Source organism: Ooceraea biroi, chromosome 6, assembly GCF_003672135.1.
Source record: "Ooceraea biroi isolate clonal line C1 chromosome 6, Obir_v5.4, whole genome shotgun sequence".
Lineage (NCBI taxonomy): Eukaryota > Metazoa > Arthropoda > Insecta > Hymenoptera > Formicidae > Ooceraea > Ooceraea biroi.
The window spans coordinates 2195950-2218364 of record NC_039511.1 but is presented as its reverse complement, the minus strand read 5'-3'; the positions used below and the strand labels follow the sequence as shown (position 1 = coordinate 2218364).

At 43.6% G+C, this 22415-nt stretch overlaps 3 protein-coding genes across 4 annotated transcripts; 1 reads left to right on the top strand and 2 right to left on the bottom strand.

Moving 5' to 3' along the window:
- Positions 1-1131: 1131 nt before the first annotated feature.
- On the bottom strand, positions 1132-5953 carry LOC105276386 (lysosome-associated membrane glycoprotein 1). Its single transcript, XM_011333955.3, has 5 exons — positions 5796-5953; positions 4298-4746; positions 3889-4108; positions 3619-3807; positions 1132-3498 (listed from the first exon to the last, which is right to left on the bottom strand). Exons 1-5 carry the CDS (start codon positions 5842-5844, stop codon positions 3359-3361), a joined length of 1047 nt encoding a protein of 348 aa, XP_011332257.1. The 5' UTR covers positions 5845-5953; the 3' UTR covers positions 1132-3358.
- A 306-nt stretch (positions 5954-6259) lies between these two features.
- Positions 6260-9990, bottom strand: LOC105276387. 2 transcript variants are annotated; one of them, XM_011333957.3, is made up of 7 exons: positions 9298-9990; positions 8408-8707; positions 8177-8285; positions 7728-8075; positions 7320-7641; positions 6655-7220; positions 6260-6549 (listed from the first exon to the last, which is right to left on the bottom strand). In XM_011333957.3, exons 2-6 carry the CDS (start codon positions 8683-8685, stop codon positions 6694-6696), a joined length of 1584 nt encoding a protein of 527 aa, XP_011332259.1. In that variant the 5' UTR covers positions 8686-8707; positions 9298-9990; the 3' UTR covers positions 6260-6549; positions 6655-6693. The 2 variants fall into 2 exon arrangements, with proteins under 2 accessions (XP_011332259.1, XP_011332258.1); XM_011333956.3 differs by lacking the exon at positions 9298-9990 and adding an exon at positions 8802-9036.
- A 6745-nt stretch (positions 9991-16735) lies between these two features.
- On the top strand, positions 16736-22389 carry LOC105276390 (protein FAM122A). The gene is made up of 5 exons (XM_020030748.2): positions 16736-17369; positions 18106-18169; positions 18377-18771; positions 18944-19087; positions 19326-22389. The coding sequence occupies exons 1-5, from the start codon at positions 17257-17259 to the stop codon at positions 19552-19554; spliced, it is 945 nt and encodes a 314-aa protein (XP_019886307.1). The 5' UTR covers positions 16736-17256; the 3' UTR covers positions 19555-22389.
- The last annotated feature ends 26 nt before the right edge of the window (positions 22390-22415 follow it).

Below are 22415 nucleotides of genomic sequence, written 5' to 3'. Positions count from 1 at the left end.
TTCATCAATCTCTGTGACTGCCAGTGAATAACTGAACGCATCCTACTCTCCACAGTCGGTAACTGTCGACGCCATTTTGCTTCAAAACCAAAGATTGTCCAGACTCTTACTTCTAGTGTTTCTAACCATCACTGGCTACGAGCGCCGCACTCGCGAGGGCGCTACTGATAAGGAACTCGCGTGCGATCGCGTTTACCACGTCGCCTCATTAAATCGCACGTGAGCGACGTGATAACGCACCTCCAAGCTCCACACTTAGCATTACACGTGACATACCATGTAGTGTAGCGGTAATGGACCCAAACTGTCAATTACGCTTTTATTATTCGGAGACGGAATTTTAATTGAAACGGAACGGGGGCTGAGAGGAACATTACAAGGAGGGACGACGATAAGGCAAACAAGGATAATATAATCCTGGAGATATCCTTGAAATATTCCATTTTATTGTTGACGATTTAGATCTCATCTAGCTGCAATACATGCTCGTAATCCAAAAGTAGTATCGCTACTTTACGTTTTTTATTTACAGCGCTTTTACTCGGTTATTTATTTCATCAATTTGTTTGACCTTACTTTTTGCCCTCCACTTTCAATCGCCACTCGTCGTTCAGTCTTGTCACGACGCACTTATGAAGCAGCACGGTGCACACGCGGAATTCTCGTTTAGAAGTGTCGGAAATGCCATTTGGTTCTTTAATACAAACGCCAGACCGCCGGTAGCCTCGTATTATCTTCTTATCTTAGATAAAACCGTTGCAAAAAAAGAAATGTGTTTCGACAAAGCGGCGCGGATCACAAAAGTATCAGTTTGACTTCTGGTGTCTCTAACCATCACTGGCTACGAGCGCCGCACTCGCGAGGGCGCTACTGATAAGGAACTCGCGTGCGATCGCGTTTACCACGTCGCCTCATTAAATCGCACGTAAGCGACGTGATAACGCACCTCCAAGCTCCACACTTAGCATTACACGTGACATACCATGTAGTGTAGCGGTAATGGACCCAAACTGTCAATTACGTTTTATTATTCGGAGACGGAATTTTAATTGAAACGGAACGGGGGCTGAGAGGAACATTACAAGGAGGGACGACGATAAGGCAAACAAGGATAATATAATCCTGGAGATATCCTTGAAATATTCCATTTTATTGTTGACGATTTAGATCTCATCTAGCTGCAATACATGCTCGTAATCCAAAAGTAGTATCGCTACTTTACGTTTTTTATTTACAGCGCTTTTACTCGGTTATTTATTTCATCAATTTGTTTGACCTTACTTTTTGCCCTCCACTTTCAATCGCCACTCGTCGTTCAGTCTTGTCACAACGCACTTATGAAGCAGCACGGTGCACACGCGGAATTCTCGTTTAGAAGTGTCGGAAATGCCATTTGGTTCTTTAATACAAACGCCAGACCGCCGGTAGCCTCGTATCATCTTCTTATCTTAGATAAAACCGTTGCAAAAAAAGAAATGTGTTTCGACAAAGCGGCGCGGATCACAAAAGTATCAGTTTTACTTCTAGTGTCTCTAACCATCACTGGCTACGAGCGCCGCACTCGCGAGGGCGCTACTGATAAGGAACTCGCGTGCGATCGCGTTTACCACTTCGCCTCATTAAATCGCACGTGAGCGACGTGATAACGCACCTCCAAGCTCCACACTTAGCATTACACGTGACATACCATGTAGTGTAGCGGTAATGGACCCAAACTGTCAATTACGCTTTTATTATTCGGAGACGGAATTTTAATTGAAACGGAACGGGGGCTGAGAGGAACATTACAAGGAGGGACGACGATAAGGCAAACAAGGATAATATAATCCTGGAGATATCCTTGAAATATTCCATTTTATTGTTGACGATTTAGATCTCATCTAGCTGCAATACATGCTCGTAATCCAAAAGTAGTATCGCTACTTTACGTTTTTTATTTACAGCGCTTTTACTCGGTTATTTATTTCATTAATTTGTTTGACCTTACTTTTTGCCCTCCACTTTCAATCGCCACTCGTCGTTCAGTCTTGTCACAACGCACTTATGAAGCAGCACGGTGCACACGCGGAATTCTCGTTTAGAAGTGTCGGAAATGCCATTTGGTTCTTTAATACAAACGCCAGACCGCCGGTAGCCTCGTATTATCTTCTTATCTTAGATAAAACCGTTGCAAAAAAAGAAATGTGTTTCGACAAAGCGGCGCGGATCACAAAAGTATCAGTTCCCATTAAAAATTGGTGCTTCCATGGTGTATACGTACACGTAGCTTATCCGCTACGTCTCTCTTGCCAATATTATTTCCAACATTTGTTCACGATGTCAAGTAGAACATGTTCAAATATCTCTTACCAGGAGAACAAAGCTTTTCGTCACGCTTGGGACCACGTATCATGACAGGAGTCGAGTTACTGTTCACCCGCACTTTCGACGTTAGTTAACGAATTTACATCTAGAGGACTGCACCGCCTACAGTGTCTTGCAATTCGCGTGCTCGCACGTAAACGAGTGAAGCACAACTTCGACGTTAATCAACGAGTGAAGCTCGTGCTCCTTCATACTATTCCTGACGCACTCACGCATGCACACCTAGGGCTATAATAAACCGCTATTATCTCACAGTATGTTTAATAAAAAAAAAAAGGATTCGATAGTATGAGAACGTAACGGAAAGACATCGCTGTGTGTGTGTGTGTATCGAGCACGATGCATAAATACATATCGCGATAAGTAAAGCCAGGAAACGATCGTCCCTTTAAAAAACAAAAAAAAGTTACATTCCGTCTCGAGAAGCTGAGGATCCAACGCGAGTGTCTACGTTGCTCTCAACTACGCTGCGCCGATCCGAAACGCATCTTCCCTATTCCTCTGTACCGTTAACGACGCTTACGGGAAATCGAACAGCCGTCGCCGTCGAGAGTGGAAATGGCAACGCAGATGTAACACAGATCTCACGACTCGCCTACATTAATCAGCTCATTCATATCAGACAATATATCGCCCTTGTGGAACGGAGCACGTTGCTTCGAGAGTTATCACCCGCCCTAACATCGATCTGAATCGCTTCGCGATACGTATCGACGGCATCATTTATCTTTTTTTATTCTTTTTCTATTATCGCCCGCGAACGCGCTGCGATAACTTTACAAATGTATAAACTATATATTTTGTGTTTTTTTCCTTAATCGTGTCACAGCCCTCGTGGCTATAGAACACAAAGTACAACTACATAAATTCTCAATAAGACAATTCGATCTCCGTTAATGGAGAATCGCATAAAAAATATGAGTTTAACGATAAAAAAAAGGAAAAGAGAGAAAGGAAAGATAGAGAGAGAGAGAGAAACTTCACGGAACTCTGCTTACATGCTAAGATAACCGCGGGCCTGACTTCGTCTGCGACCGACGAGGTATACGATCAACACGATTACCACCAAGACTGCCAATGCGCAACCCACGGTTATGGGGACGATGTCGGGCGTGTTGAACGAGCAGTCCTTGGCTGGAACGAGATAACGAGCACAAACGTAAATCAGTTTTCAGTCGGGCGATACCGGCAGTATAGAAATATATCGCATCGATAATTCGTAATTCGATAAGATAAAACTGTGCCGACACCCACCTAGACCAAAAACGGTGGTGTTGTCGCCCCTGAAAGCTTGGAACTGCAAGTCGGACACCTTGAGTTGCCCGACAGTCTCGTTCCTGCCGAGGAGGGTCAAGTTCAGCGTCTGCTCCTTGAGGCATCTGTACGAGTTGCTTAATCCGGTGCTGAATTGCGGCGCGACGTGCACCAGAGTCACCGTTTTATCTGAAGCGGAATGAAAAGAATTGCGGAAACGAGCGAGATCAAAGGGCAAGTAGAATCTACGTAAGAGATGCTGGCTCGTACTTGACTTATCGTTCGGGAATTCCTCCGAGGCCAGAGAGATCTCTAGGTGATGAAGAGAGTAGCGCTTATCCGTCTCGTTCTTCACGAAGTGCAGCGTGAAGTTGTCCTGCGACAGAGCGCCGGCCTGCGGTGTCCACGACAGCGTCAGGTTCTGCTCGGTACTGCCGCATTTTCCCGTCGCAGTGCCGTTGCTAGGTATATCCATCGCTTTGTGAATCGTCTGCAAGGAAGAGAGAGTTAACCAACCTCTTGATCGCGCTTGTATACACAGACAAACAGAAACATTGTACTTTTATTTTTTTTTTCTTATCAATCTTATCGAGTGATTGATTAATAACACGATAATGATTTGAAATTAATGTCATTTATCATTTCTCTATAATGACTTGACCCATTTCCATATACTTACCACATTCTTGGCGTTAGTGTAAGAAACATTGAACTGCGCAGCCACTTGGACGATGATGCACAACGTGTTGTTCTCCTTGACAGTCCACTTTCCAGTGCTTGGTGGAGGAAGCGGCGTCGTCGGTGCCGGAGTTGTGGGAGCAGCGGTTGTAGTAGGCGTGGGGGTTGTAGTTGACGTTGTTGAGGTTGTGGTCGCCTTTGTAGTCGGTTTTGTAGGAGGTTCTGTCGGTTTTATTGTTGGGATTATTGTTGGGATTATTACTGGGGCCACTTTCAGCGTTTCCGAATCCAATTTTGTGTCTGCATTCGAGTCGTGCGAAACGACGGGTGGCAGGTGTGCATTGCTGTCGTCCGAAGTTTTCAATGGCAATTGAGGATTTACGGCTGCACCGCTGTTGGCCGAATTGGCAGGAACGTTTGCATTCACATCCTTGAGATCAGCTGCTAAAACTGTATACATATATAGTGATATTGCAATTTAATCCTCGATTTTTAAAATCGTGTATCAATAGGAATCTTAAAAAGTAGTTTAAAACGAGCTACAATGTATGGCAGAAAAATGTAAAATTTGCAAGGATAATTATACCTTGTGTGTTTTCAAAGTTAATATCTTTGTTTATTAACCGGCGTTTTATCTATTGCCTCTAATTAACTTTGAAAGTTTACAAACTTGATATACGCAGTAAACAGCGTTAAACATTTCGCAACGCAGTGCGCTGCATATCATATTATTTATATACGCAACATGTTCCCCTCAACTTGAGTTACGTGTCGTTTACGGGGAACCGTGCGCGAGGCAACTGTCAGCCGCTGAACAAAGAGGAGCAAAGTTCAACGTAAAAAAGACGGAGATAAATGTCAACGTCACCGCACGCCGCGACATTGTACCATCGCACAAATTCGCCAGGCCATTTCGAGTTCAAGGCGACGTGTTTGATGAGGAGACGAAACGGTGGCACCATCAGCGCGACGGATTAAATCAGCGATGCGGATCCTTCCAGGAACGATACACCGCTTATCGCGTAACACAATACAGTACGTGCGCGGCTCGATTTCCTCCCCTCCGGCTCGACCCGCGTCGGTGTCATTCGTTTCACGCGTACGCCGGATGTTCGGCGCACGTTCCCGATCATCGAATCATCATCACGGCGACGAGGCACCGATGCGTTTATCATCGCGCCGAAACGACACATCCCCGTCCGAAAAAGCCGTATCCGCCTCATCATGGCGCCCCTCCGGCGAGTCAGATACGCAATTAAATTCGTGACCCGAAAGACGAGAGGCCCGTCGCCCCGTCGCCGAACGTACGTTCCTGGAGGAGCCGAGTCCTCGTCCACCCGCCTTCCCGTCGACGGAGCCGAGCTTTGGCGAGATTCGCGGAGACGACGTCGCCGATCGGCGGTATCAGCGACGTCACGGGGAGATACCCTGGCCCGACGCGCGCCAGCTGCCGCGCTCGCGGACGGCGAGAACGTGGTTGCGAATCGGTGGCTCGTTACCTGACACGATCGTCGCCGCGCAGCACAGGAGCAGCAGCGGTTTCAGCATGTCGTCGTCGTGCACTCGGGGCGAGCTTGAGAACTATGGCGCGTCCGTGCAGACCGATCGGCGCGATTCAGGAAAATGAGGAGCCACGACGGGACGGGAACGGCGCGCCTATCGCCATCTGTCGCGCTCGCGACGTTGAGGTTATGACGGCGGTCAGTTTGAATTCTCGGCAACCGAGAATAAAATCATCGAATGGAATATTGGAAATTCTCGTGCAAGTGTCATTCGTGAGACGACGTGACAACTGGAGACTGTTACGTTTAAATAATGATTTGCGATTTACAAGGAAGATATTCTAGGATGGGTTGGATAGTCCTCTCGTCTTCGATGTATTTTTTGTTTACTCCACGATTACTTGTTGCACGAGGAGACTCCTGTAGATTTCATTAACTTATAAATTAAAAAGATCGCAGAATACTTTACAAATTTTCATTTACTCTCTCCATTCCCACTTAAGATGCATAGTTATATTGTTATCTATCACATACAATATCCTTGCGAGGATGTAATATCCTTTCGTCGAAATTAGTAACAAAATCTACTCTAACCGACCGAATCTCGTTCATGATCACAGCAATATACATTATCCCCGGATACATTCGTCATTCATGCGTGAATCGTCTCAAGTGATACATATGATACTATTTACAGTTAGTAGCGCTGGTCAGAAATTCCCTCCCGTGTGGCAAAAGATGATCACAGGTGCTGGCAAAAGATAATCACCGTTAGTTTGGTACTTTTGTTCGTGTACATTGATGATATATTATTATTATTACTGCTGTATAATTTTTCGACATAATGCATACTTACATATTTATATACATCTCTTTCGCAACGAAGTGCGAGCGTTCAAGGCACAAAAATGTAGTGGGACACGTCATTGGCATCTTCCATGACTTTCGACTGGAGCAACTTGATTTCGAGTCTGAGCTTCTCCTTTTCCATTTCCTGCTTCTTTATCTCATTCGAGTAACAATTGATTTGCAACTTTAATTTATCCTTCTTCAGCTTCAGCATTTCGGTCTCGTGATGCAGTTTCCCCTTTTCGGCGCGCAACACTGCCAGCTGTTCATGCAGCAATTGGTGACTCGCCTCGTCGGACAGTACCATCTCGGGAGCCCCCACGTCCGTTATGGAGATCGGCTTGGTCGTCGTTATGTTCGCCTCGCTCTCAGGCCCGCTCTCCGCCTCCGTTTCTACGGAAGGGCCTTCCTTCATAATCCAAATCCTCGAGTCCGCCTCGTGGAAGCTGCCGGACGACTTTGGCGATTGTTGCAACTGCAACGATTCGCTCTGCGACTTGTGAGGCGAAGTAGACGTATCTTTCGTCACTTTCTCGATCGTCGTGGTGGGAGCGATTGCCTCTATATCTAAAACTAGCACGCATCTTCTCTTAACGATTTATCAGAACGTCTATTGTTTTTTGTCAATAAATACAAAACGCTACATGAAAAGTTACATAAAAATCAACTTACCACGTGACTTTGGTGACTGGCTATCATCCACCGTGTGCGACAAGTGATTGTCGCAGTAACTGTTAAACTCCCTCTCGTCCACGAAAACCGAACCGTCCGCGTTAACAATGGACTCGACTATCACCGACGGATCGCCATTCTCCATCACCAGTTCGCCCACTATCTCCCCGTCAGCCGCTATTATGTCACCCTCGTTGTTCGCCCTCAGCAATTCGCCTTCGTTCGCGTCGATCTCGCCGACCACTTCCTCCTGCGTCAACTGAGCACTGTAGGAATCCTCGCCGTCGTTTCCCTCGCTTACTTCTAACTCCGTCGACAGTGGCTGAGGAAACGGCACGTTTTTCATTCTATCCTCTTACATTTTTTACATACGAAGCGAGCAGATATAAACCAAATTAAGTATCTTACATCTTGGCCCCAGGCAGACTCATGTTCCTTTTTCATTCTCTTTATGGTCTGCGCAATCTCGTCCTCGGACTCGGGATACAGCTTCCTACCGTTGTCGCTCTGCGACATTTTCTCGATGTCGTGAATCTTCCTGTATAATTCGAACGCTCGCTGCGGCGTGATGAACCTCTTTCGTTTGTTAGCCGCCGCTATGTTAAACAGATCCTTGGACCGCAGTACCTTGTTGGTGCGCAATCGCACGTACTCCTTTAGTCTTTTACGATCGATGTGCAACTGCATAAGATCCTCGACCTCTTCTTTGATTTCACCGTAGAGCTTCCTCTCTTGCGGAAGATTCTTGAACAACTCCTATTTAATAAAAGAAAATCCAATTGTACATTAATAGATATAGATAGATTCTCTAGCAGACCTAAAGTCGATTTTCTCAAAATCAGGCAAAATTTGTCTACCTCTGAGATTTCGTGATTATGTTCGTTGTTGACACTGGTCACTTCCAGCTTTGTGCCATCTTTGGAAGCCCTGAGCATGATGTGAGCAGGGCAGTTGGTGCGTATGGACCTGTAAAACACATATCAATAAGTACAAAATGTGCAAATAAATAAATATATATGTGTGTATTGTAGAAAAAAAACTATGTAGTAACAATAATATATTGATATATTCAGAAATATCAGACTAACTGCGATTGCCTTCTGCCAGCGCCACGTGGAAGAAACTTTTGTCCGCCGTAGATGCACGCATATTTAACAGAGTAATACTTGAGTTGGTCGTTGATAGGCCGAGCAGTTTTCATGTGAGCCCCCTTCACGGTTCTACTATCTCGCCTCCAGTAATGTACCAGACTGTGTCTTGAGAATCGCTTTAGTTTTTGCTCCAGCTCCTTGTAACTGTTAAACATCTCTCCCAGACGAAAAGAGACATCGTCGTTGTCGTTGTCGTCGTCGATGCTCATGTCCATCGTAGAGGCAGAAGTCAATAGCCTGTGCAGTAATCGCGGAAAGGACATTGATTAATTAATCAATCAAAGATTCGCGTCTCTTCCGTCATCAATGCGACCGGAATATTTATCTTTACCATCGTCATCGTGACGCCCGATCGGCCCAAGGAAATTCGATATGAAACACGGATCTCTAACGAGGCGAAATCAACAAACGCGCCGAAGAGGTTAGCGTGACAAATGGAAATTAGCGTGATCGACATTTTCAACGCGACGACGAAACCATCACCGTCATCACCGTCATCGTCGTCGTCGTCGCCGTTGTCGCCGCTCGATCAAAACTTGAATCGAAATGATCGAGCGTCTCACGAGCGACGACATCGTTCGAGCGGCTACGAGACGAGCAGGTTATGTTGCGTCGCCGTGCTGATTGGCGTGGCAGAAGCCACATCGGGAACCGTGAACACAGACAGACCGAATCTTTCGGGAAGAACCGGGCGAGCAGGCGGTCAGAGAGGCCTCTCCGCGATTTTAGCTAGCGATTAGAGCCGTTCGGATCTTTCGCACGGGGTGAAGTTATTGTGGCGCGCGTGCCGCGATTACGGCGATCCGGTGATAGATGAAAGTACGTACCGTTCACGTTGCGATGTTTCCGCAAACGGGATAAATGACGGCGGCACCCACGGGATTTCCTCCCGTCGCGGCTCCCGCGCGCGGGCCAACGATTTTCGAGAGGAAAATCGCCGCGCTTGCCGAACAACACGAGAGTCCAACGGACCTCCCGGAGGACGTCCGAAAAAATTGGGATGTCTTTTAGGTATCCGCGCGATGTCTTTCGTACTTTTGCATCGTTCGGTCTTGTATTAGCGCAGATTGGAGGAAGCTTTCGGAACGCCATGCGATTTGCGGAATTATTGTGACTTTGCGTCGTCGTAAGTATTATATTGATGCGAGTGATACACAATTTTATAATTTGGTAGCGATGATCTCTATTGTAGAAAAAGAGATTTGATGAGAAATTATTAAGCGAAGGAGGAAGAAAGATGGAGAAAAAAAAATCAGCTAGATCTTTATATTGAAATTTATTCGTTACAATCTAGATTTCGTTGCTCGAGTTATTTCAACTCCATTCTTTAAAATGATTGGAATCTACGCTGCAAATTAGTAATTATATAATTGATAAAGTCACAGTTATCGAATTAAGTTGAGAAGTCGAATTAGAATACATCAGATTATTGTTAGAATTGTTTGGAGCCACTTATAATACCGCCGTATAGTTAGCAGACAAATATGATAAATCTTATTTTTTTTTATTGCAATCGTTTGGGAAAGTTTAGGAAACCACTTTTAGAGTTTGGGAAATAATAGTTTTTTAATAATTAATGAAAATTAGTTGAGCGTATAGTTAGCAGACATCATTCCAAATAATTTTCTTTTTCGCTTCTTTCAACGCCAAATCATTTGGGAAATATGCCTATAATGTTTTCAGAGTTTGGGAAATAATGATTTCCCCTCAAAATCGAGTTGAAAGTCATCACCCAGACGTGCAGTATAATCTAGGGAATAATCTAGGGACTTTTTGACTATAGGCTATATAATGGAAAAACGTTTATAATCTTTGATATTTCTCATTGTTTTCCATTTCAATAAGTTGGGAATCGTTTGGGAAAGTTTAGGAAACTACTTTTAGAGTTTGGGAAGTAATGGTTTTTTAATAATTAATGAAAATTAGTTGAGCGTATAGTTAGCAGACATCATTCCAAATAATGTTCTTTTTCGCTTCTTTCAACGCCAAATCATTTGGGAAATGCGCCTGTAATGTTTTTAGAGTTTGGGAAATAATAATTGCATCTCAAAATAAAGTTTCATGTCATCAACCAGACGTCAAGCCAAAACTCTAGGGATTTTTTGACCATAACCTATATAATGGAAAATGTTTATAATCTTCGATATATCTCATTGTTTTCTAATGTTTTCAATTGCAATCATTTGGGAATCGTTTGGGCAAGTTTAGAAAGGCACTTTCACAGTTTGGGAAGCAATAATTTTTGTAATTAAGAGGATCCTGGAGTGACTAGTGAAACAATGTTGCCATTTGCATTTATACACATACAAAAATTACAGTTGAAATGCTTTTTATAAAAATTTCGCAATTTGTACGCACAAAAATTGCGGCGGCCACCACTTGGGATAAAATAAAGGAATATAATGAAGCTTTTCGAAGTGACTTTAGAAGCATAATAAAAAAAAGGTGTATTCTCCTTTACAGAATACAGAATACATATAAACTTTCTTACTTTAATATTATTAATTTTTTATACTGGGAAAGTATATGCTTGGGTGGAAGAGCACGAGGAGACGGGCTACGCCCGTCACCTAGTACACTTCCACATAAAAAAACAACTTTTAGGTGACCAAAAGTACTGCGTGGAAGTTACAATATAGAACCTTGCTTTGCGTCAAACCTCGCTTCACATGAATTGAAAACCTATTTGGAATCATACTAATTGTACTTGCAATGCAAATTAGTACGATTCCAAATAGGTTTTCAATTCATGTGAAGCGAGGTTCGACGCAAAGCAAGGTTCTATATTGTAACTTCCACGCAGTACTTTTGGTCACCTAAAAGTTGTTTTTTTTTATGTGGAAGTGTACTAGGTGACGAGCGAAGCCCGTCTCCTCGTGCTCTTCCACCCAAGCATATACTTTCCCAGTATAAACTTTCTTACTTTAATATTATTAATTTTTTATACTAGGAAAGTAGATGCTTGGGTGGAAGAGCACGAGAAGACAGGCTTCGCCCGTCACCTAGTACTCTTCCACATAAACAAAATAACAAAACTTTCAGAAGACCAAAAGTACTGCGTGGAAGTTACAATATAGAACCTTGCTTTGCGTCGAACCTCGCTTCACATGAATTGAAAACCTATTTGGAATCGTACTAATTTGCATTGCAAGTACATACGCGTTTAATTTCGCGCACTTTGACGTCACCGCGCATGCTCGGTCAGTGTGCTCTACGCCCATAGACCACCGGTATGACAAATTTCCTAACCCCGAAACTGTCATTTTTCAGTAGGTGATAACTTTCTTTCTAGTTGAGAGCGACGATTTTCCTTCTCGCAATCGTATTTTCTCATCAAAATAAACGATATTGCAAAGTTAGAAGGAAATCGGTGAGGAAACCCGTCTCCTTCAGTTTTACCGAAGCGAAAAAGAACATTATTGGAATGATGTTTGCTAACTATACGCTCAACTAATTTTCATTAATTATTAAAAAACCATTACTTCCCAAACTCTAAAAGTGGTTTCCTAAACTTTCCCAAACGATTCCCAAATTATTGAAATGGAAAACAATGAGAAATATCAAAGATTATAAACGTTTTTCCATTATATAGCCTATAGTCAAAAAGTCCCTAGATTATTCCCTAGATTATACTGCACGTCTGGGTGATGACTTTCAACTCGATTTTGAGGGGAAATCATTATTTCCCAAACTCTGAAAACATTATAGGCGTATTTCCCAAATGATTTGGCGTTGAAAGAAGCGAAAAAGAAAATTATTTGGAATGATGTCTGCTAACTATACGCTCAACTAATTTTCATTAATTATTAAAAAACTAGTATTTCCCAAACTCTAAAAGTTGTTTTCTAAACTTTCCCAAATAATTCCCAAACGATTGCAATAAAAAAAAAGATTTATCATATTTGTCTGCTAACTATACGGCGGTACTTATAATACCAAAAAATGCTAGATTTTCGATTGATAGTTTTTAAATTACAAGAACTCGGATCCATCTTTAACTACTGTAGATCGACAGTAAATGAATAACAGAAACTTAAAAATCGAATATAACATAAAATATAATTTTACAAACGCATTAATTAAGGGGATGCTGGAGATGCTAGTGAACTTCTTCGCGATGGTGCTGCCATCGCACAATATTTGCACAATAAAATACTTTTTACAAAAATTTGGCAATTTGTACGCACAAAATTGCAGCGGCCACCACTCGGGATAAAATAAAGGAATATAATGAAGCTTTTAGAAGTGACTTTAGAAGCGTAATAAAAGAGAAAAGTATATGTGAAAATCTTGTACCTATACATACATTGTATCTTGTACTTAACATACATACATGAGTTTCACATATACGTTTCTCTTTTATTACGCTTCTAAAGTCACTTCTAAAAGCTTCATTATATTTCTTTATTTTATCCTGAGTGGTGGCCGCTGCAATTTTGTGCGTACAAATTGCCAAAGTTTTGTAAAAAGCATTTTATTGTGCAAATATTGTGCGACGATGGCAGCACCATCGCGAAGAAGCTATCTAAAATACATCTTTGTAGTGTAATACGCTACTGCTCCGCGTTACGCGAAATGCTCCGCGCCCCGCGGCGCTACGCCACTGCCGCCGACGTGACGTCACACCCCCACCACGACCACCGAGTGGGGGTATATAAGCCGCGCCGCGCCAAGCACCCAGTCTTTCCTAGTCGGGCGCTCTCTGATTTCAGTTCGCCCGGTTCGTCGTACGGCCGACGGACCGTACTACGTTAACGTCCGATGTAAGCGCTTACGTCGCGTTCTCTGCAATCAGCCTAACCTAAACATGCATACGGATTACGGTTCGTGTCGATCACGTGTCGGTTGATTTTATTCTTTCCTTATAATTACTGCACAAGTAGCACCTCCGACCCATTTTTCATAAATGTCTTCAAAAAGAAGAATCCGTACGCATATTTAGGTTAGGGCCAGCGCACGTACAGGGTGGGGAAAAATTATTAGTCAAGCTTTCGCCAGTCGATTCTACTCGTTGAGATCGCCAACATTGCATCATAAACATGGTGCCGCAAAATTAACTTTCAAGGTCATTTTCAATGTCAAATTTTTTTATTGGCTTAGTCGATTCTACTCGTCGAGCTGAACAAAAGTCTCAAAGGGACCATATGCCGGAAATCAATATTTCATAGAGAAATCTTCGTTTGAAGTTTTTAGAAGCCAAAAAATTTCGTAAAATTAATTGTGATGAATGTAAAATCTGCTTAATCTACTCTTAACGCTATCCAGGAACAACGAAGTGGGCGTAGTAGATTTTTGTTCCCTTCGGGGTATCTTGGTAGCGTTGAGTATTTGCGGTTTCTACGTCATACTCTCCTGAATCGACTGCGACATATGGTTCCGAGGAATGCCCGTAATCGAATTTTTTTATGCATGACGGTGCTCTACCGCATTTCGGCAGGCAAGTCCGCGCTTTTTTACAACGAGTTTTTGGAACTCGATGGATCGGTCGTAATCCTGCGCCACACTTATGGCCCGCCCGTTCACCTGACCTGAACCCTCTGGACTTTTATTTCTGGGGAGCTCTGAAAGCCATTGTTTATGGGTCAAGCAGGGCTTTAAGGACAGCTCAGGATTTACGAGATCGCATTGAAGAGGCGGTTGCTACTTTAGCACGAAATCGAGCTGTGCTCCGTAGAGTGCGAGATAATTTGGTGGAGAGACTCCAAGCTTGCATTGATAACGGTGGTGGTCACATTGAAGCTGGTAGACAAGCACAACTGCTCAGAGCTATTGGAGCCGATGGGTCAGTTCTATTTGTTCGTAGGTAGCGTCGACGACGATAAAGTGAGAGGCAAGGGGAACTCACTGTAATCAAGTCACCCCGAGGTGAGAGGCGAGGGGAACTCACTGTAATCAAGTCACCCCGAAGGGAACAGAAATCTACCACGTCCACGTCGTTGTTCCTGGGTAGCGCTAAGAGTAGATTAAGCAGATTTTTGACCTTGAAAACGATTTTTCAGGGTCATTTTGGGGGGTGATTTTCACTAATCATGATCAGGATATTCAGAACTGATTGTAAGAACTTTATAAGCATCAGATTTATTTTCTGACTTCATAAAAATAGATTTTTTTGAAATTTCAAGCAAAAAAACTTCAAACAAAGATTTCTCTATGAAATATTGATTTCCGGCATATGGTCCCTTTGAGACTTTTGTTCAGCTCGACGAGTAGAATCGACTAAGCCAATAAAAAAATTTGACATTGAAAATGACCTTGAAAGTTAATTTTGCGGCACCATGTTTATGATGCAATGTTGGCGATCTCGACGAGTAGAATCGACTGGCGAAAGCTTGACCAATAATTTTTCCCCACCCTGTACATTGCCGTAGCACTTTATGCGACGCGTAAGCCATCGTGCGTTGCCTGCGCGGCCGACATGTACTGACAGGTTTGTCGCGTCAATGCACGATGGCTTACGCGTCGCATAAAGTGCTACGGCAATGTACGTGCGCTGGCCCTAACCTAAATATGCGCAAAAATGCGGGGCGAGAAAAGGTTAACCTCCAAAATTCGCCGTCAAAACTTTATCTTGGTGTTCGAGTTACGTACGAGAGGTTAGGTTTGACGTCGCGGTATCGTCCGGTGCGCCTAATGAAGAGAGAGAGAGAGAGTTGCCGTCCTGGAGGTACGTCGTTGCTCATCGTTCGCGGCAGGACGGGTTATCCGTCGACGTAAACCTGACACGTACGATCCACGAAGATACCTTCCTTCCTTCCTTCCCCTTCCCCCACGGCGGTGGTGACCCGCGGGCTCCCTTCCTTCCTTCCTTCCCCTCCCCCCGCGGCGGTGCTGACCCGCGAGCTCCCTTCCTTCCTTCCTTCCCCTCCCCCTGCGGCGGTGCTGACCCGCGGGCTCCCTTCCTACCTTCCTTCCTTCCCTTCCCTCCGCGGCGGTGCTGACCCGCGTGCTCCCTTCCTTCCTTCCTTCCCCTCCCCCCGCGGCGGTGCTGACCCGCGGGCTCCCTTCCTTCCTTCCCCCCCCCTCGCGGCGATGCTGACCCGAGAGCTCCCTTCCTTCCTTCCCCTCCCCCCACAGCGGTGCTGACCCGCGGGCTCCCTTCCTTCCTTCCTTTCCCCCCCCGCGGCGGTGCTGACCTGCGGGTTCCCTATCTCCTTCCGCGGGACGCTCCCTGGGGACTCCTACCGTTCCCTCCCCTTGGAGTCGGGCGCTCCCGACTCCAATCCGTACGGCCGACGGGCGCTCCCGTTGGCAAGCCGGGTGCTCCCGGTGTACGGTCCCTGGACGCGGCTGGCTTGGCCCACTGGGTTGTTTAATAAATAAAAGATCTTTTATTCATTTATTTATTGAACCGGAATGAGAATCCTCTGGTACAAGTATACACAAATAAGTTAGATATCAGTTCAGAAAATCTCGAGATTGTGCAAGTAAAAAATATAAGAAATATAAATATAAATATAAATAGAGATTTGATTTGATATTTATGTACTGCGCCATGTTGATTTCTGCATTGTGGCGTTCTTTCCCTTCCTATCTGTAGGTCTGTTCTTTTTATCTGCACTGCTGAACTGGTGCAATAAGTTAGAGTGAGAAAAAATATACTTGTCTCACTTTAACGTATTGCACTAGTTCAGCAGTGCAGCTAAAAAGAACAGACCTTGTAATTCTGTATTCCTCATTGAACTATAACCTAACTGGAATGAACGCCAAGCCGCCATTGCCGTTTAGTGAGAAAGAAGGACAGTAATACCCATTCTCGTGTCGTCTTTGTCTAAACGGCAATGGCGGCTACAGGTTGGGAAAGGACAGCTATACCCTGCTTTCACCCTCTCTTTCTAAACGGGTCACGTGACCCGAGAACAATAGCAGTGCTCATTCCAGTTGGGATATAGTTCAATGGTATTCCTGCACTATTCTGCGCCTATGAAAACTTTCGCTATCCTCGCCAGTTCTAGTTCAGAACTAGTGCAGTACCAGTGCAGCTGAAAAGAACAAACCTTAGGAATATGTTATCCCCTAGGGTCAACAGGTGCCGTGCGGCGGCCAATCGAACTTTCGCCTCGCTGGAAACGACAGGCATGCGCGGCCGGTGATTGGCTCCGCGCAGCGCTTCCGCGTAGCGTATCGCCGCGCGTTGCGTGTTGGGGCTGAAAACGGGTTGGTCGATAACATCGTATCGGCGAACGCGGCCCGCACAAACACAACAGCGTCCAGCCTGCGGTGACCGTGTTATCGATGGTAGCGAGACAGACCTGACGAGGCTCGCCCGCTTCGCGATCGGCTCGACCACGCTGATTCGCCCGTTCGGTCGCACCTGGTGGTCCAGTTCTTTTCTCCTCCGGATCTTCGCGTGTCGCGCTCCTGTCCGTGTCGCGTACGAGCGTCACGGCGTTATATCGCCCCATTGTCCGGAGAATGAGTCGAGTCGTGTGCGCCGCGAGAGGAGCCCGATAGCGAACCGGACGCGTGTAGTTTTTCGGCGACAGCCCCCCTCCGATGCTCGCGGCGGCGACGGCAGCTGACGGGGACGACGTACGACGACGAGGACGCCGCGAGAGTGATAGCCGGCCGAGTACGCGCGAGGAACTCGACGAGGACTTGAACAACGTACTACTTGGGGACGGGAGTCGACGACGACGGCAGCAACGACGGCGACGACGAGGACGTTGTCGAGCGCTCTTCGGATCTTGTACACGTCACGTAGTCTTCTATGTGTCTCCTCTACGCGGACGCCACGCGACGACGACGTTGTAGGATACTTGAGCATAGCGCGGTCCGTTCCGTCAATCATGGACGTTGATTGCCCGATCGTTAGCTTGAAGCGATCCAGCAGTGCGCCGATGATTAACGAGATCAGCAGCGCGACCATGTCCGTCACAACGCCGTCCACTTCGTCGTCAAGGTATGTCCTCAGCATCCCTTGGAGCGAAGAATCTGTTCGAGAACGTCATGCGTTCGCGCAAAAATTCTAGATTGCCCTGACGTTCAGAACGATTACGCGAGAATCCACCTGGGATGTTCAAGATCTTCGAGATTCTTGACATCCAGTGTCAATTTTTTTGTTTAGTAAATATTGTAGTTCTAGTTTTAGAGCGATGGCTCATCGCCAAGGTAGATTAGTCCGGTAGGTCTTACGAGCGGATAATTGAGATTGTGTGCCCGCTCAAATTGCTTAACGAGCTGTAAAAGTAGCAGCACTGCATGGAGCGTTGATTGAATACACGTCTGAGTCTTTCTGCAAGATCTGCGTTGCAGAGCTAAGCAAATTTGCTGCATGTATATATTGATATAGGTATAAAATGCATTTATATAATGTCCAATTAGATTACTGAAAAATATCCAGAGGTATTTGTGCAAAGCTAGAGAATATGCAATTTGCATAAACATATTTGCTAAATATATAAATGCATAGTAAATGGTAGCAATATTTCAGGCGTATCAAAATACTTAATGTAGTTCCATTAGCATTCTAGTTGTATACATTTCAAGTGCTGCATACATTTCAAGTCAGAAGTCAGCTCCGTATACTTAAACTCATACTATAATATATAAATACATTGTTACCATTTAAAAGTGTTCTCTGACACAGTTGTGCATTAAACATATCCGTTAAGCAGTTTTGGCTTCATTACTTGCAGGGACGCTGTGTCAACCTTCAATATATTTGCCAATTCACCTCGTCTACGGCGCTTCAGCACTAGCGTAAGATCATATTACATATTTTCTTTATGATTCGTTACTTATTAAAGAAAATAATTATCTCATTAATTATTTAGTTATTTAAATTCTTTGCATTATATAAAATAATAAATGTTGTCTTTCGCAGTGTTAAACAAATTGTGATCCTGAATTCACAGCTCTGTTAGATTCATGCTTTATCCATTCTCTCATTATTCTTTTTCTTTTTAGAGCCCTGGTAATGTTCCTAGATTGACACCACGTGTGAGTCAATTGAGGCAAGAGGAATGCGTGGACGTTGCCGGTCGGGAGGCCGCACACGAAAGAGAAATTCACAGTGCCATGCAAATATCGCAATCATGGGAGGACCTTACCTTAGAGGCTGAAGGACTGTCATTCAAGGACTCGGAGTCTCCCACGCAGCAGCTTAACAAAATGGAACGGCAAATCACAAAGAGGCCATTAGATCCTCTAAGTTTAAATCTGTCCATAACTGGTCCACCGTTGTGTTCTTCGCCTTCACCCACCAGATCTGGATTTAATCAAAGACAATGTTACTCACCCAGCATTCACATCTGGAAGAATAACCTGTCTCCTAGTCCCACAAGAAAGGCATTCGCTACAAGGTATGTAATTCATTTCAAGCGTTATCTCGTCTAACGTTCGCTGGATTACGAAACGGTTGTTAAAAGTTTACAACTAAAGGATAGAAATATTTAAAAAAAATTAAAATTTTTATATTATCTCGTTAAAATCTGCGCAATTATGTCGTGTTAATATTTAATGAATTGTACGCAGACGTAGTCTGAGTCCTATTGCAATAAGGCCAAGTTGTTTGGGGCCAGTCAAAAGGAAGTTCGAACTGGATGAAACTGGAATGGACCATAACTTGCAACCGCCCGCAAAACGTACCTCCGGTTTGCTGACATCGGTTACATCCAGGTAAATCTATAATATTCCTTCGTCAAAATTAAGTTATAAGTGAATTTTATCCAATACATGTAATATCTAATCTCGTTTTATTTACAATATCTATGTATAAATCAATTTACTTTGCAAGAATCTTTATTTATTAATTAACTTTCTATAACAAATAACATATCAGTGAGCAAACTTTTTCCTAAATATGAAGAAAACGATGCTAAATATGTTTAAAAAAATGTAACAACTACTTTTACAGGTCGGATGCGCTATCGAGCCCGCTTCCAGGCACCATTAGTTCCGTCGGCACGCCCGAATCGTTGTCCAGCGCGGACTCGCCCAGCTTCTCCTTCCGGCCAGTGGACAGTCCGTCGCCGGTTCGCGTCGCGCCGAACAGCGACAGCGATTCAACGTCGGACGCAAGCAATCAAAGCAAACCGATGGACTCGGTTCAAGTTGATCAAATCGGTCAGGACAATCACAGATGAATACGAGAGACCGTCGTCGGACGTGCGAGAGCTGAGAGATTCTACTTTGATCCTTCTCAATGTGGTCTAGGTAGTATGTATAATTGCATCCCGCATTGAATTCTCAAATCGGTGTGCATCCTCATCGGTCTCGCCGTTCAGTGACAACGAAGAACGGTGTTCTTCCTCGGGAAAAGACTCGTCGGCGGTTATAGATTAGTTTGTAGATCGCTCGGGGACTTCGGTGTGCGCGGGTGCGAACGTGAAGATTGGATTGGAGTTGGAACGCGTTCACTTTCAACTGACGTTCCTCGAAGATACGAGTAAACGTAGCGCCAACAGTGTTCTCCCTTTGATTCTGCTATATATATATGTATATATATACATCCGCGGCAGACGCTTTTTACCTATGTGGCGTGTTAATCGTATCGTTCGGTTCAAGGTTTATCCCGCGACGAACATTCGAGGGTTCCAAATCTGAAATGGTTCGTTTCCTCCCTTTTTCTTGTTTTCCTTTTTCCCCCCTTCTTTTTCTTCGTTTAGATAGTACTGTACGATTGTAGATGTATCGACTAATATATATGCGCGATAGCGGTCCTTTCACGCTCTTCCTTTTGTTCTGCCCCCCCCCCCTCCGCCCCTCTTCAATGACCTTACTCTTGTTATCTATTTTTAATATTCGATATGTAAGCAATGTGTTATGGTCGTTGGTCGACTTTACGACTCAACGACTCGCAAACATGATTTGTAATCAAAGATGTGTTTATTGTATTGATGATCGAGGTTGCGTTTAATCTCACGCTTAATCGGCTCCGCATTATTGTATAGATACAATCCGGACGATGCCTGATTGCCGATAATTCTCCTTTAATTCCTTGTCCATCGTTACATTATTTCCACCAGTATATCGCGGTGGGACTTAGGGGTTTCGACCACGCTAAGGGATCCCCACGCGGGTGTAATTTAGGTCTTCGCACGCCCGTATTTCTTGGCTGTATACTTAGCCTTAAATTACGGGAGATTTGTAGATTTTTATCATTCTTGGAAAAGCTTGAGACAGTGATGATTATAATCGTGCAACCTAAGAGTACCTAAAATATGCCGGGAAGGTATTTGGGCAAGATTAGAGAAGATTAGGTAGTATTCTTTGAAACATCTTATTAATTATCGCATTATCTGAGTCGTTTTTAAAAGAACATTGCCGCGTGATTTCGGCATGGCGTAGCTCTTTTGCCTTCGAGGATCGTAAGTATTTCTGATCTGAAATGGGAAAAATTGCTTAGCCTTCCTTAGCTTCTGACCGCCGCGTTATCAGATTACGATCGGATCGGATCGGTTTATCAGATTTGTGGCTGGACGAAACTCGAGTTCCAGTGTAGTATCGAATAGTTTAATGTATGTACATACATATACACACGTACGTACGTACGCACGCATAAAAACGCCGTTGTAATTCATGAAGTAACGATCTTGTCATACGTATGAATAATAATAATGTGTAGACGCGTTTATTCTAGATTTCTCTTGATAATGTCGTACCTCTTATCTACGGATATCGCTCTTTCTTTGATGCTTTTTGTAGGAACAATGGTGTCACATAGATTCTGCAGGATACTTTCTTTATTTAAACCAAAGCATAAGTATTAAGTTTGAATTGTCTTGCACTACAGTTAGTATTTCTTCATCCTCTTTCTCATTCGATGCGCAGGTTGGCTTGCGCGAGATCATGCGACCTTACGCCCTTACGTCCCAGTAAAATGTCTCTCCGCAAAAATGATTTTCAATCAAAACGAGCATTCCGAGAAGAATTCTACGCTACTTTAATCGGGCATTACTTGTTTGAAATATTTATTTATATAAATATATATAAATAGAGAGAGAGAGATATGAAAAGGAAGAGAAAGCGCCGGTTATATTTATGTATATCTATATAAAATTAGATTTCAGGGGTAACTTGACTGAATCAATGCTATGAATCTGTGCCAGAAAATATTATTAGTAATATGTGCAGAAAAGAATTTTTAGAGATCTTGTATATACGTTGTAGGATGTATATTTCAAATTTCCGCTCGCCTGTTAATAAACCTGTTCGTAGGCCACGTTACTTTTTCATTTTTCAGATAGACAAGATAGAGAAAGATTTTTATTAAAGCCCACGTCTCCGCTTCGAGTTGCAAATTGTTTTGATCGACTTTTGAAGCTCTTAATACCAGTTCCAGCTTTGTCATCCCTCGTGTAGACCAATGTGAATAGGATGGTCATTATGTAGGACGCATATTTTTAATGGGAAATCAATGATCCAGAAATGCGAACGTAAAATTCTTCATCCCTTTGCACGGTGGATTTTTTAATGGATTTTTTCGTATGATTTATTTATTATGTTGACATAGCCGTGCTAAATCTTTAACAGGAAAGTGGATTTTTAAAAAGCGTATGCATATGCTTCCTACATTTAAGACTGAGACTAGCGCCGCGCAAGGCATACACGATAAACAAACCAGCCTCTTTCCCGTAGGATATATTAGAACCTACAATTATACTTATTGAATAATATTTTTTCTGTAACGGTAGTTGCACGAGAGAAAGATTGAAGTGTGCCAATGCAATTTTGAACTAAATGCAACGTTTACATTAATACGGTGATCTTTTATTGTTTAATATATTCGTGGAGCCAATTGACAATTTAGAAATTGTTTATGCTGTTTGTGTGAATGACAAATTGTAAAATAATATTTATTAATTGCGCGTGCGCGCGTAGATTTTATGTTATTGTAAAATCTCGTTACATGGTGATTTTCTAACTAAATCGTTTTGTAAAAGAAATGTTTTTTAGGAAACAAATAAATTTCTTTAAGGTAAAACTTTATTTCGTCGAAGTTCTG